Source organism: Papaver somniferum, chromosome 9 (assembly GCF_003573695.1).
Source record: "Papaver somniferum cultivar HN1 chromosome 9, ASM357369v1, whole genome shotgun sequence".
Classification (NCBI taxonomy): domain Eukaryota; kingdom Viridiplantae; phylum Streptophyta; class Magnoliopsida; order Ranunculales; family Papaveraceae; genus Papaver; species Papaver somniferum.
In genome coordinates this window covers 136,424,312-136,439,483 of record NC_039366.1, presented here as the reverse complement: position 1 = coordinate 136,439,483, position 15,172 = coordinate 136,424,312, and the positions used below count along the sequence as shown (strand labels likewise).

The 15,172-nt window shown below is 35.6% G+C and overlaps 1 protein-coding gene across 1 annotated transcript; it reads right to left on the bottom strand.

Moving 5' to 3' along the window:
- Positions 1-848: 848 nt before the first annotated feature.
- LOC113308893 (NDR1/HIN1-like protein 1) lies at positions 849-3,738 on the bottom strand. The gene is made up of 2 exons (XM_026557347.1): positions 2,774-3,738; positions 849-1,219 (listed from the first exon to the last, which is right to left on the bottom strand). Exon 1 carries the CDS (start codon positions 3,428-3,430, stop codon positions 2,804-2,806), a length of 627 nt encoding a protein of 208 aa, XP_026413132.1. The 5' UTR covers positions 3,431-3,738; the 3' UTR covers positions 849-1,219; positions 2,774-2,803.
- Between the last annotated feature and the right edge of the window lie 11,434 nt (positions 3,739-15,172).

Here is a 15,172-nt window from a genome sequence, read left to right as displayed (position 1 = left end):
AATCAAGATGCTCATGCGATTTCACAAAATGGTAAAGGAAGTACTAATGCAAGAGAAGTTGCTGGAAAGAATGCATCCCCAACAAGTGAGATGGGAACTGGAAGACAGCTTCAAGCATGAGATCTCCTGCTAAGATCGATACAACGGATAAAGGGGGCACTAATAGGAGGGTGAGTGGTAGCTCATCTGGCACAGTTTGCACCAATAACTCCTTCAGAATTTGAAGTAATGAGAATGTCTCATCTCTTCATGTAGATGATGGGATAAGGGAGAAAATGAAAGATATTGAATTTGAGAAATCTCTCAAATTCTTGTCTAATGAGGACAAGGCTTCAAAATGGAAAGAAATGGAGCTTCAGAGACTTACCTGGAATGTTAAAAATGAGAATCCAAATAACGAAAATTTGGGAAAAGGACAAAGATCACAAATTAAAAAAGGTCTCAAATTCTTGTTTTTTCTTATCTTTTGTTGGTTTATTTTGGTGTCTGAAGCGATTTTTTTCTCCTTTTGATCTTTGGAGTTGGCTTCACCACTCCCTGTGTTGTTTTTGATTAGTCTTGGAACTGGCTTATGCCCTCCCATTGGGTTTCTTTGTTTCTTTGTTTTTGGTGTTAGTTGTAGCCTTCGAGGCACGTTTAGGCACTTTTTCTTGTATTATCTTTTCAGTTTCATTAATAAAATCTTAACCTCTTCTATCAAAATAAATAAATAAATAAAATTTAATGTGAATAAAAATGAATTTGGAGCCGAAAAAATTGCAATAGTGTTACTTGTACATCATTTTGAACTAGGAAGTGTAACAAACATTTGGGGCGCAGGATGGCTTCACCATTTTCTGTTCCAAACGCCAAAAATTTGTACAAGTGAAATATTCTCTTATTTTTCTTTTTCAAACGGAAAAAAAAATGACTATAGGGTTTGCCAAAAATTTGTACAAGTGAAATGTTCTCTTGATTTGGAGTACAAAATAAAATAAAGTACACACTCACACACCTGACACGCCAAATCTTACCAGCAGGCCGCGTGAGACGGTAATCCCGTACGGTTTTTGTGCAAAATCTCACCTCCCCGGGTCCCGAGGATGCAAGTCAGTACCAATGTAATAAAGGATCAGCCATAAACTGTATGGGATTACCGTCTCAGTCGGCAAAGTCCCCACTGAGATGTCGACTTCGGATGATATTATTTGATGAGAAGCAGTCGTCCATTGAGAAGTTCCTTCATTCACATGGCAAACACAACTAGTTACCAATAAGGCCATAACCAAAACTATAGCGGATGAGGCATTGAAGTAGTAGTAGCAGCATAAATCGAGTTAGTTGTTTCTTGTTTATTAATGCGAATTCAAACGTATTGAAACCGAAACTAAAAAATGTCTCCAAAGATCATACTGTACTTGAATATAAATCACATGGTACATACATTTCTTCATACGTTCCAGTTTGTTCTATTATTGATGTCCTAAATTGTCAACATTCTCCACTCCCTAAATTTATTTCCTTGTCTGCTTGGCCTATTAAGAAAAAGACACACTACTTAGCTTTGAACCGATACTTTTGATTATCGCACCTCATCCTAATTTTAAGCAACAGATCCAATTTCAATCGGCTTGAACTAGGATTTTCCTGCATTTGTTGAATCCACATAGGTGAGCTCATTCCTATCCGGCAAACATAGTATCCAGGTCCTCCGGCTGAAGGTGTATTATCCGAATTGATGGTTTTACAAATAAATTTATTTAATCAGTTAATATATAGTATTATAGTATGTAAAATGAAAATTTCTTATCCAATAAAGTCTATAAAATGAAAAATACAGATTTTTGATAAAAAAAAAATGAAAAATATATTTAAAAACATGATATTTTAGAGATTGAAACTAGGTTTTGGGAAAAACAAATGAGAGCTAATAGTTAATTTAGAAAATGAGGTATTAGTTGACACAAGTGGGCATAGTAGGTGAAAGGAAAACATCACGACGGATTGAAATGAATGAGAGATATTGACACACCACACCACTCAAACAAACAAACACCATCACTACTCACCTAAACTTCAACCAAGAAGAATAGCCAACCCAATTGTATTGATGCAAAAAGGACTCCCAATAGTAATACTATATAGTATATACTCTTTCACCTAAAAGCTGGGTTTCCCTTTCTTTACTCAATCTTCACTTTTTAAACACTTACTTTAATCTTTGCTTGTGTAATGATTAAACCGAAACAAACAGTCATGGCATTTCTATATGGCTACACCCGATTGACCAAAATCACCTTTCCCCCGATTCCTATAAATGAACCCCTCCTCTGTAACTCCATGGGGCTCCAAGGTGGTCACACATTGGAACTCCAACGCCCCTTCAAAGTAAGATGGGGTGTGAAACTAATCCCTAGCATCCTAGAAAATCTATAAAGAGAAGAAACCGAGAACTGAAATACATGAACATCGAACAAGGTTTATTGGTAAATAGATGCAAAGAACATGAGCATGGAGACGTAATGGAAATTTTAATATATTATACTATCAACAGCAAATTTAACGGCATACACTTGTCGTAGCCTGGCTTCTTTTTTTCATTTTCTGTTTTTATTTTCTAAAAATAATGTACAAGTTGCATCCGAATTACTCATATACCCTTATAGAAAAGAAAAAAAAAACAAAGGCAAGTGAAATATATAAAAATAAAATTGAAAGATCAATTAACGGTAACAGAGTGGCTATGGAGAGATTGAGATAGAAGCAGAGAGAGTGAGGAAGAGAAAATACTAACGGAATCTAACAGTGTTAAATTGTTAAGCAATCAGACATCGGTATGACAGTCGCGACCAATCTGATACTTAACGGCAGCAGGACCAACGGAAACACCATTAAACTTACTTCCAAACGTTAAATATGCTGGGCAATTAACGTTGACATGATAATGACCAGAGATCCAAGTACCGACTTTCCATCTGAGCTTTCCATCAATCTTGATATAAATCAGAACCATACCAGCCTTCTGTTCCTGATCCAATGAAACAGCAAGAAAAGGAGCAATCGGAATTGTATTCCCATAAACATACGGAGACCAAACATTAACATCCTTATGGCCTTGATACGTCTGTGGAAGAACCGTTGGTAAGGTTATCTGCTGATTACGATAAGACGCGTAGATATCGAGTTTATCGTAGTAGATACCGATTTTATCATTTGGGTTTCTTGATGCAACTGTGATTTGAAGAGTTGATGACAGAAAGTTTGGTTGTGTTACGTTGAACTGATAAACAGTTGCATCTTGCAGAGTGAAAACAGGTTTTGTTGGGCGCAGGATCAACCAAACCAGTAAAATTATGAAGAGAACTGCGATTATGAAGATTGTTAGACACCCAAATAACTGCCTCAGTTGTTTCTTTTTCTTGCTTCCATGGTGGTCGCACTTTGCAGACATCTTTCTTTCCTTCTTCCTCTCAAGAAAATGTGTGTGTATGTAGAAAAATGAAAGAGAGAAAGAGAGAAATATAGGTTGGGTATTGACAGATAGAAGATGACTAAATGGGTTTGAAGTTCATATGGAGTTTGAGTTATATGGAGAGATGAAAAGAAGGGACGAAGAATTTGGTGTTGCTAGGTTGGATTTTTGGAAGCGTAGGTAATGGAAGAATTGTGTATATAATATTTATAAAAAAGTTTAGGAACTAAGTTGAGTTAGCTACTACTAGTGTGTCAAAGTAACGTTTATTTTAATTTTCATGGAGAGATTATGGGGGTGTGGTGGAAAATAACGGATGATCGCATACACATATATCCTTATCTCCATTAATTGTAATTATGAGTATTTCCAAAATAAACCCATGTTCATTGCCACGGCAATGCATTATTTTGTTACGGTTGTATGTATTTCAGGTCAAAAAGAAGCTTCCTTGAAATAAATCTTCTTTTTTCTTTCTTGAATGACAAGTAAGAAGAATTACTGAATTGGAGTGAGCATTATTAGTTGAAAAGCACCGACACTAATTTCGTTCAAGACTGTCATTTTTTGTCTTCATCGTCATTTTATTAAGTGTTCTTATTGACATAGCTTTTTTTTGTCCACGAATACAACGTTTTTCTTGTATTAATAAATTTGTAACGACAAATTAATTGTCATTGAATTTACCCTTTTTTTCGCTTTTTCATTATTAGTAAACGTTAATCAATTTGTAGTCAAATCAAATTACATTACAGAATAATGGGACAACATTCTCACATGATAAATATAAATTTCTCTTCTTTCCGGAATTGAAGAATCTAAAAATAAAATTATAGGGCACCCACCAGAAGCCAAAACCTTCACCGTCAGTTGTGTTTGTGGTCCGCTGGATGGTATGTATCATGTATCGGAGTTGGGCTCGACTACTCGACTAATCATTTACTGAAAAATAATCCTTTATTTAAATGAAAAACCTCGCATTACATTATTTATTTATTACAACGTAGAAATACTAAAATAAATCAAATGGTGTACTGCCGTGATCATTAGTTGCAGACAAAAACACAAAACCCAAAGGAAACTAACTTGCATATGATCCGAAGAAAACGGTACTAGAGTGGTATCTTCCTCGTTAAACAAATTCTTTAGAATACGTAATCCTTAGAAAATGTGACATTTTTTAATGGAGCTTATACCAAAATTACCCATTAAAACCTGTACCTCATTAGTTAATTTCATCAGAAAAGGGAAAAGAAGGACTAATTGCTTTTAATGGGGGATTTGATTTTAATTTAACCAAGAAATAAAATGAGTGGTTTTTGACCGTTTGTTCAAGTAAGGTAGGATGGACGCGTAACCGACACGTCAAATTGTGTCTGGCGGGACCCGGATGCACAATCGCTTTCGATTAGAGTTTAGAACCTACACCAAGGCGACCGACCTTTTGGATTAGGATTCAAGGATATTCTCACTCCAACAAGGAAAAAACTATGGGACGGGATATCCCGGTTTGCCCTTTCTAAGAAATTACCAAATAATCGATGTAACTGCTCTGAACTGTAATTCAGTATTAGGCTATTAGCCGTTATTTATCAGTGTAGAAGCCATGATGAAACGTATATTGCATTGAATCTCCAAGAAGTTCAGCTATTTAGAACCTGGAACCAAGACCATCATGTGGTATACGTATCAGCATTTTCTTTAGACCCTACCCTCCATATCGGTGGCAGTGGCACGAAAACTCATCAACAGCTACGTGTATAGTTTGATATGCACGTCATGAACAACAAAAAAGTAAAGGTGATTCGTATATAAATAAAAAAGGTTAATGGGTCTTGATCAATGTCTGAAAACGACACACAGAAACACAGCCATCGTAAGAATAGCCGAGTAAATGAGGCTTTATGTGTTATACTTTATACTATATCCTTGAGCCGTTGAGCGGCTCATTTAGCAACATCTAACTAACTTCAGTCTTAGATGTTCATGATTGACTCTACATTGTAACCAGAAAGCAATATATGAAACCTTACGAGTCATGACTCATGTCCTCAGCTAATGAATGACCAATCGAAGTTGAGACTATGGAATCTATCGGTCGTATTAGGTGTCTGTTGTCCACTACTCTGTTTAGAGGTTTCAATGGTTTGATTAGCCTTGTTTTTTAGGGGTAAGTGGGAAGAAGAAGGAATGTTAATGGGACTGTGGGCCCACATTTGTTTATAATTAATAAGGGGTACTTTTGTGGACTTAGGTAAAGTAGAAGCCCTTTTTAGCAAATCTCTCAATTATTTGATTGCCCACCCAACTTCATTTTGTCCCTTCCTGGCTACACCTGCTTTTCCTTTCTAACCTCTTGCTTTCTCTATAATGTATGCTAAACAAACAAAACTTGATTATGAGTCCTAGACTTAACGGTGGGTGGAGGAGTTTAATTTCTAAGTGTCTTCATTAATCTCACACAACCAAAAGAGAAAAACCAAAAAGAAAAGAAGAAAAAAATGGCAAAGGAGCATCATGTTAGGTAAAAGAGTTAGTCATGAAGTCATGTCGATAAGCTTGTAAATTGCAATTACCTAAGAAAAGAAAACTGCTGTATTGATATGTTGAGAGTTGTTTAGGAATGTCATTTGTCAGGCACTGAAGTCTAAGTAACTCTAATCAAAGACAGTTTGTTTTAAGAAAATAAAATTTTGTCAGACATTAGATCTTTAATTCATAACCATGTTGGATGTTACCCACACTCAATGCGCCTTGGAACATTGAAAAACATGCCAAGAATTGTAAAGCTTGAGAGTCTACTTGCCAGTAATGTGGTCTTCAGTGGGAGCCAATGCCAATAGTGGAGAAATGAACATCACATACTTCTCTTTCAAGAAAAAAAAAAGAATTTCAAGGAAATGCAGGAAAAACATCAAGGATGGTTATTGACTTGATGACTTCTTCACTTTGACTTTTCTTTTTTCCATTACTTGCCAGTACTTGGTTAACGTTAATTTTATATACTGTGTGAACATTCAGTGAATCTAGGTTATTATGTGTTATTTTGATCCATAAATATATGCATAAGCACACTCCAATTTCCATCATTTTATTTAGTTATCAGTTGCGATAAGAAAATGAAAATTCGATTGAGAATTCCTGCCATCAATTTTAAGGATGTGAGATCCTATAATTTATGACATTCAGAGTCTAGATTAAAACACCAATCTAAACAAATTTTTTGCAGTAATTTTAGGAAAACCTATATCACTAATCCTACTTCCCTGAGAAATGAGCTTAACCCGTAACCCTCATTCACACCATGTCACCATGGTTGTTGCATTTGAAAAAAAAAAAAAAAAAGTCTTCTACTCTTCTTTATTTTTCTAGATAAAAGTCTCGAGCAGTTGGCGACCAAATAAAACACTTTTAATGAACATAGAAAGTTCTAATAAAATCTTCTTCGAGCCTCTCTAGCATATTACCCAAACCCCACTTTTTAATTTATGCGGTGAAAAGAACAAAACAGAAATGTTAGCATTTTCGAAAGATCAAAAGGATAAACAGGAGAGAAAGGAACACTTGGTGAACGAGAGATTCTAATAAAAAAGGGAGGGAAAAGAACACATCTTTTCTTATAACAAAAAAGATAAAAGAAGCTTAATAAAATATCAAGTATATGGTTTTGGAAGCCAGTGAAGGTCAATTGACTGAGTAATCAGTGTAGGGTTTTTAGGGTTAAATCCCAATTTCACTTTGGTATTATCCAGAATATCTCTTTTTAAAAAGGAGAATAAATGAGTGATAAGAAATGGAGATGGAGTATATACAAGGAAATACAACTTCAAGAAAAGATTATTCCTTCCCTGTATACATTTCTGACCCTCCTTGAAGCAAAGAGATAAACATAGAATATCCACTCTTTCTTTATTTTTATCTTTTTCCTCCTTACTTTTTCGTTTTAGTAGATTCTTGTTTATTGGAACATTTGGTTTCCTATGCTGCCGCTAATAATTCATTTAGTTCAATTATTTTGGTGTTTATGTGAAGAAAACAAAAGGAAATTATGTAAGAGATTTGTAGTGAATCAAAAGGCGAGGGCTAAAGCTATCTAGATGCGCACATATAGAAACAATCCTAGCATTAGCAGAGTAGCAGGCAGGTGATTTCGGATCCAGCAAGTCCCTCCCACCCACTACTACTTTAATCAAATAGAGTAGTATGTATTAGTTGAAAAGTCGGCTCATAAAGAAATACTCTAGGTCCTAAGTGTGAAATATGATAGGTGTGATTTTGTGAACCACGATGTTGGGTCCTATCCATTTGAGGTTATATCAATCACCTAGAAGAGCTAGAAGCTGTTTCCAGGCAGCAGCAAATGGGTGATGATTCAGTGGTTGATGGGACCTCACTTGGCACAAAATTTCATATGTTCTAGTGTTTCGCAGGATCCAAAAGGAACCTATGTTATAGCGAAAAAAGACGCACGAGGGATTAGGAGGGGTTGTTGCTCTTGGGCGTTTGATGTTGGTATTTTCTTACATTGTGCTGGAAGCAGCGGCGGAACTTGAAATGTTATTTGGAGAGGACTTGGACTAATTTCGTACCCTTGCTTAAGCCTAAATTTAGTACATATAACTTGGGCTATATAAAAATAGGTAATGAAAAAAAATGGATTTATTGGACATTTTGGGGATGCTTAAGCTAGGGAAGCTAAGCTTTGCATCCGCCCCTGGCTGGAAGGTTCTTTTCCAAGCACCGAGCTCACAAGTCATGGGAGTGACACAATACCGAACACTACTGGGAAATGACGAACTCCCACATGTAGGAGAGTTGTTTTGCATTTATGGTCGGGAAATTAAAATGAACTCTCGGCTATAGATTTGTTTTAATTCTTGCGTTAATGCTTCAAAATTATGAACTCCCAGTCGGACTGGTAGTACAATATTTTATCTTCTCGTGAGTCGTGAGCCTTTAGAGATAAATTTTCCTGCCTCAGTAATAGTTTTCGGTGTGATCTTATTAGCATTGTTATCCCAACAGGCCAACACCACAGCATGAAAAAAAAAACGGGAACTAGTTGTGCTTTCCTATACATCAAAACATGTCCCTTTATCTGTTAATTACCATTACATGTAACAAACATTGGAACTGGCTGTGACTTTCCTACATCAAAACGTGTCCCTTTACCTGTTAATTATTTTTGAGTGATTTTGTGGGCACCATCACATTTTTATGGAGTCCCTTATCTACTTAGGTCATCCGTTGTGATGAGCTAAGAGGTGTCCTAGTTATAGTAGATGACCTAATTATCCCTTACTTGAATTATCTTAAATTCAAAACAAAAAACGTAATTGTTAGAGCATTGTTTGGTCAAACTCGCAAGCGTTGCTATCTCAAGCTTGTTTGTCAAGTTTAGTTGCCAAAATTATAAGTTTTGATTTCTACTCTACTTACAGCTAAGTCTCGGAGTAGGATAGAAACTGTAGTTGAGCTCTAGACTCCACAGCGTTCATCATACAAATACGAAGAACTACTCAAGGAACTGGTGGAACTTCATCGACTAAAAGGTATGCGGAGACTTGAACTTATCTATCACTCAAAAGTCTATCTACTCTATCTCCTATCTTGAGACAAAAGTCGTATTGTTATATATACTTCGATTGTATACATTTGTTATTTGGAGCCGAGTTTATCTCGCTTATCTATATCTCGAAATATTTGTTGGTAAGCTTTCGCTTTGGCCAAGTTCATCTTTACAAGTGACGAAAGTCATGTTGATTAATTCAATATCTTAAAAATCGCTTTGATGAAGAATAGTGTGTGAGTAACCTCTATTTAACATCCTCTAAGAATGTTTCAATGATTGAAATGAGAGTTTAGAATATATAACCTTGAATGGATATAAACATTGTATGTGAACTCATACGTGTGTAAGTCCATAATCCTTGAACCAAAGTATGCTTACTTTGCTGCTCAGGATAACCGGAACTAAAGTCCGCGTACTGTCGGAAGTTCACGTCCCGTAAATTTCTGCTGGAGTTTGTGAACTGAAAACAAACTCAATCCGGGTACTTAAGTATGCGTACCGGCATGCATACTTGAGTGGGTTATTTTCTAAAAACGGTTTATTCGTGAACTTAAACTTATATAAACTAAGGAATGCATATTTGCGAACCGTGGCTATAAAGTTCATGAATCGATTCGAGTGAATCAAAATCGTTTTTGCTTCGATTGTGTCTTATATACTTCTATGATATCTAAGCAATTGAACAACTCTCTAACTAATTATTTTGAGTCATTTGAACTAGTTATGGTGAAGAAGAATATGGTTGATATGAAAGTGCTCATATGGCTAACCTATGGTTAACTACCGTTGAACCAACGACTTGTACACGTTTAGGTACGGTTACTCAAACCTAAATGAAAGTGCATTTCATTTGTGTATAACAAGATAAGTTCGATCTAACGGTTGAAAGATATTAGCTTGAATCTAATCAGGTTTTCATCTAACGGTGAATATTGAATGCTTTGTTACCAAGGTAGCATTGATTCCAAACCGTGATTTGAAGACTATATAAAGGAGAACACTAGCAACTGGGAAACCTAATCCTCATACCTCCTGTGTGATACTAGTTGTATAATCTAGAGTCGATTCTCCTTTAACCTTAGGTTTCTACCGAGACCCTGTAGGTTAACGACTTGAAGACTTCATTGGGATTGTGAAGCCATACCCAACCATTTTCTCTGTAGTTGCGTGATCTGATCTTGTTGTTTCTATCGTATTTGAGTACAATCGTAAGATTGGCTTGAGATTAATTTCTCCGATAGGCAAGATAGAAAAGTAGTCACAAACACCTTTGTCTCATCGTTTGTGATTCCACAATATCTAGTTTCGACGTCATACGATTTAGATTATTGTGAGGTGATTGATATTTCTAGGATGTTCTTCGGGAATATAAGTCCGTTATATCAATTGGTTCTTGTTCACCTTGATTTATCAAAAGACGGAACAAAACTCGTAGGTATTTATGTGGGAGACATATTTATTTATTTATTCCTGTAGACTTTTCTGTGTGATACAAATTTGTTTGTTAAAGTCTTCGACTTTGGGTCGTAGCAACTCTTTGTTGTGGGTGAGATCAGCTAAGGGAATCAAGTGCGTAGTATCATGCCGGGATTAGAGACGTAAGGAGCGCAACTGTACCTTGGATTGGTGTGAGATTGATTGGGGTTGAACTACAGTCCATACCGAAGTTAGTTTGTAGTTGACTAGTGTCTGTATCGGCTTAATACAGTGTGTGTTCAATCTGGACTAGGTCCCGGGGTTTTTCTGCATTTGCGGTTTCCTCGTTAACAAAACTTTTGGTGTCTGTGTTATTTCTTTTCCGCATTATATTTTGTCATATAATTGAAATATCACAAGTTGTGCGTTGAGTCGATCAATTGGTAAATCCAACCTTTGGTTGTTTATTGAAATTGATTGATACTTGAAAATTGGTCTTTGGCACGTTCAAGTTAATTTCTCTTGTGTTCAATTAGACTCGCAGATTTCTATTTGCTTGAGTAAGTATTGAATCGAGAAATTGAGATATAACTCTTGGATATAATTTTTATAAGATTGAGTCTGACTGTCTAGTTGGTTCTCTTAAAATTATATTGAAGTTTGTCCATACAGATTGCTAAGCGAAATATTGGGTGTGGTTGTTAGACCCCCGCTTTTTCAATTGGTATCAGAGCAGGCAGACATTATAAACCTAATAAGTTTGTGTTTGACTGTTTCCTAAAGGTCTGTCTTTTTGGGAAATTCCATTAGGAAACTCGCTCATGGCATCTGTGACGCACACCAAAATTCCATAAATATTGTTCGTAGATTATTTATTAGACCTCGGGCATCTTGTGATAATCTCGCCTCATCTATGAAGATGCCATTCGTTTGATGAGAAATAAAAAGGAATATCGAAAATTCGAGTGGCTGAAGCTGAAGCAGCTACTTTCGAAGTAACAGAAAGAAAAGCAAATTGGAAAGCTTAGATGATGAGAAACAATCTAAAGGAAAAACTAAAAAAAGGGGAAGATTGAAAAAACGTTCTTTACGCTCAAAGATCTATTTAAGGAATACTATCGTGATGGATCAATTGACAAAAATCTATTTAGAGCATTTGAAAACGTTTTTAGATTCTTAGAAAAGTTTAACTCGGTTAAGATCGATTCGATAACAGTTTCGTACATGTAAAATCATGTAATCATGATGTACGAACTAAACACACTGTAAACTCTGGTGAGTCTAATAAAACGGGTTCTCAAATTGACACAGGTGTAAGACATTGGAAGAATCTTCTATCTGGTCATATGAAAAGGAAGCTAGGAAACTCTGTTAACCCTGATTATCATCATATTATGATTATATCACTGGTACTGTTCACAAATATCAACCGGAAATTATGCATGGGAATCTCTCTGCACATCTTTCCACATGGTAACTTGTTGGTGTTACCCCACGTGTATATATCTTGAGATGGGGCAAGAAACGGTTTGATTTGTTTGTACCTGGGTTAATTTTTCCTTTTGCACTGTCATTTTGCACGTTTGTATATCCTTGTGGGTTGCATTACCTTGGTGTTTGGAACACCCCAAAAGTCCCACATTCCTTTTTGTGGGTCGCAGTTCAGAAACGGGTCCAAGCCCATTCTTAATTCTTTCAAAGGAAGTGGTACGCGTACCTTCTTCTTCCTCTCAACCGTCCGCATTCGTGAACTGTTTTAGGGTTTTTATGTTTTCTCCTTTAATCATCTTTGAAGATCGTAAGGAGTGAAAGGGTTCTCATAAATATATCAAGTAAGTCATCTCTTCCACTAGTCTCTTGATTTTTAAGATCTCATGAAGAATTTCAAGGTTTCAAAAGATGGTTCAAAAAACTTGGGGTTTTTCATCTTCTTCTAGCATGAATTTACCAATAGACCAAAATTCCATTAGAAATAGATTTGTTAATGATTCTTGTGAGAATTTTTTTGAAAAAATTTCTTCTAAAGGATTTATTCTAGAAAAGAAGTTGGATTTTACTAGTGGACATAAAGAGGATTTGATTTGTTTTGAAAGATTCAAACTTGGTAACATCTTTAATGGTCATGGTGAAGGTTTTGATACTCTCATAAGAATCTTCTATACTAACATCCATGATGTTGATCTTGATGACATGGAATTCAAAATCATGATAAATAGAAAAAGGATTCTTGTTAATAGAGAGATAATTTCAAGGATTAATAAAATTCCTTTTGGTAATTTTCGCCTTCCTAGACCAAGTGATGAAAGACCATCATATGAAACCATCTCTCATGGTCTTTGTGGAAAGAGTGTTGATTGGAATATGGGTAAATTTCCTACCAATAGTCTTACTCTTCCTTTGATGTCCTTTGGAAAACTTGGTATATCTAACCTTTGTCCCTCCACGATTGAAAATTCTCATTGGAGTCGTGAGTTTGTGGAGTTGGTCTATTTCCTTGAGTTGGGAACTCAAAATCTTGACATTTATGGTTTTATCATTTAGAAATGTTGTCAATGACATCTACCAACAAGAAGTTAGGCTATCCATGCTTGATTGAGCAAATTTTTCACACCTTCTCCATTGCTCCGATCGGCAACTCCATTGGAACTCCCAAGCTAGTTCGTCTATGTACTTTCAAACGTATGAAGGAGAATGCTTGCATGAGACAAAGATGTGACAACCTTGATGGCTCATGTGATACTTCCAAGGTGTTGATAAGATTAGTGTCAAGGTAAGGTGTGTCCAAGAACAATTACTTGTGATTGCTGCTAAGTTCCCTGAAATTAAGGATGACATGGATAAGATTCAAGCTACTCTTATGGTATCCGATGATGAAGATGATGATTAGTCTTTCATGTTTTATCGGTTTTGTTTGGGTTTTAGATTCTATTTTTATTTTTTCTAGGAAATCTTCTTATGAGAATTTTATTCTTGTGTTTTTAAGAAGAATAACTAGAGTTTGGAATAACCATTATTGTGATTACACATAGCTATGTCCAACGGTTTTCATCTTCAATATTTTTAGATTATTTACTTAAATTCTAAAGTTGTTTGGAAGATGATTTTGCAGTATTAATCTTTATGGTCTTATATATTGCAAATTGTTATGGGATATGTGTGTTTGCTTCCGTGAACTATGATTGTCCCATACGTGGTCAAAAGTTAAGTCTTTCATATGTCAATATGCAAGTATTGATAAAAGATTGAATGAACTTTTGACAAACAAAAGTTAAGCCTTTTATGTCATTATGCAAATATTTATGGAAGAAAAGGACGAGCTTTTGTTGACAAAGATTAAGTCTATTGTATGTGATTGTGCAAATAGTGATGAAAGATAGAATGAATCTTTGTTTATTCCACGGTATTGACTTATCCATATTTTTTATATATATATTGTGTGGCTCCGTAAGTTCTCTTATGTTGAGCATTTCCGATTGAATTAATCATGGGTTCTCTTGAGGTTAATTTAATTGAGTATTTTGGATACAAATTCATATTCTTATGAGATTTGTTGTTGTCCAAAGAAATCCTTCTTTTCTTGTGAAAGTAAGGTCGCTCTTGTTGTTCTTTCGGGAATGACATTTTATGGGGGAGAGTTCTTAATTGAACTTGTGCTTAATTGCCAAATCTTTGTGGGGAGTGCGGTTGTGGAATATTATATGGGTTATCTTGTATCTTTATAAACTCCTTGATGAATGCATTTAGTTTCGACTATATGATTGCATAAAGTCGATATGTGCTTTCTTTTGGTCATGAAGTGTCTCTATGGAAATTTCCTTAGGATCCCACTGGTTTTCGCACCTTTGCCAATTTTATTGACAAAAAGGGGGAGAATTAATGTGTAGTTCACACTACAAATACATATGGTTTTCGGATCATTATGTAAGGGGAAGTGGTTTCCATGTGAGATGGAGTATTGACTAAGGGGGAGTGATACATATCACCATAGTATTGTTGTCGAAGTTGTGATACAATTGAACTTTGATGTTGTGTAATAATACTATGACACTGTGTAAAAACGATTGAGAGCTTTTGTTTTCTCATTTTTATGGCTACGGATTTTCAACAACGATGATGCTGAACCTACAACCTTTGGAATCATTGAAGTACTTGGAAGTGACGAAGATTTCGAGTAATGTTGAAGAACCAGGGAGATCATGCATGTGGAAGAGAAGCTGCAAAATTTATTTATTTTGTATTCCATATTGATAGTTTTGACACTAAAATTGACAATGGGGGGAGATTGTTAGAGCACTGTTCGGTCGAACTCGCAAGCGTTGCTATCTCAAGCTTGTTTGTCAAGTTTAGTTTCCAAAACTATAAGTCTTGATTTCTAGTCTAATTATAGCTAAGTCTCGGACTAGGATAAAAAGTGTATTTGATCTCAAGACTCCACGGCGTTCATCATACAAAGACGAAAAACTACTCAAGGAACTGGTGGAACTTCATCGACTAAAAGGTATGTGGAGACTTGAACTTATATATCACTCAAAAGTCTATCTACTCTATCTCCTATCTTGAGACACAAGTTGTATTGCTATATAGACTTCGATTATACACATTTGCTATTTCGAGCCGAGTTTATCTCGCTTATCTATTTCTCAAAATATGTGTTGATAAGCTTTCTCTTTGGCCAAGTTCATCTTTACTCGTGACGAAAGTCATGTTGATTATTGAAAAAACGGGGGTCTAAC

What these genes read in the sequence shown, in the direction of transcription:
- LOC113308893 (XM_026557347.1), bottom strand. Translation starts at nt 3,430, where the DNA reads ATGTCTGCAAAGTGCGACCACCATGGAAGCAAGAAAAAGAAACAACTG.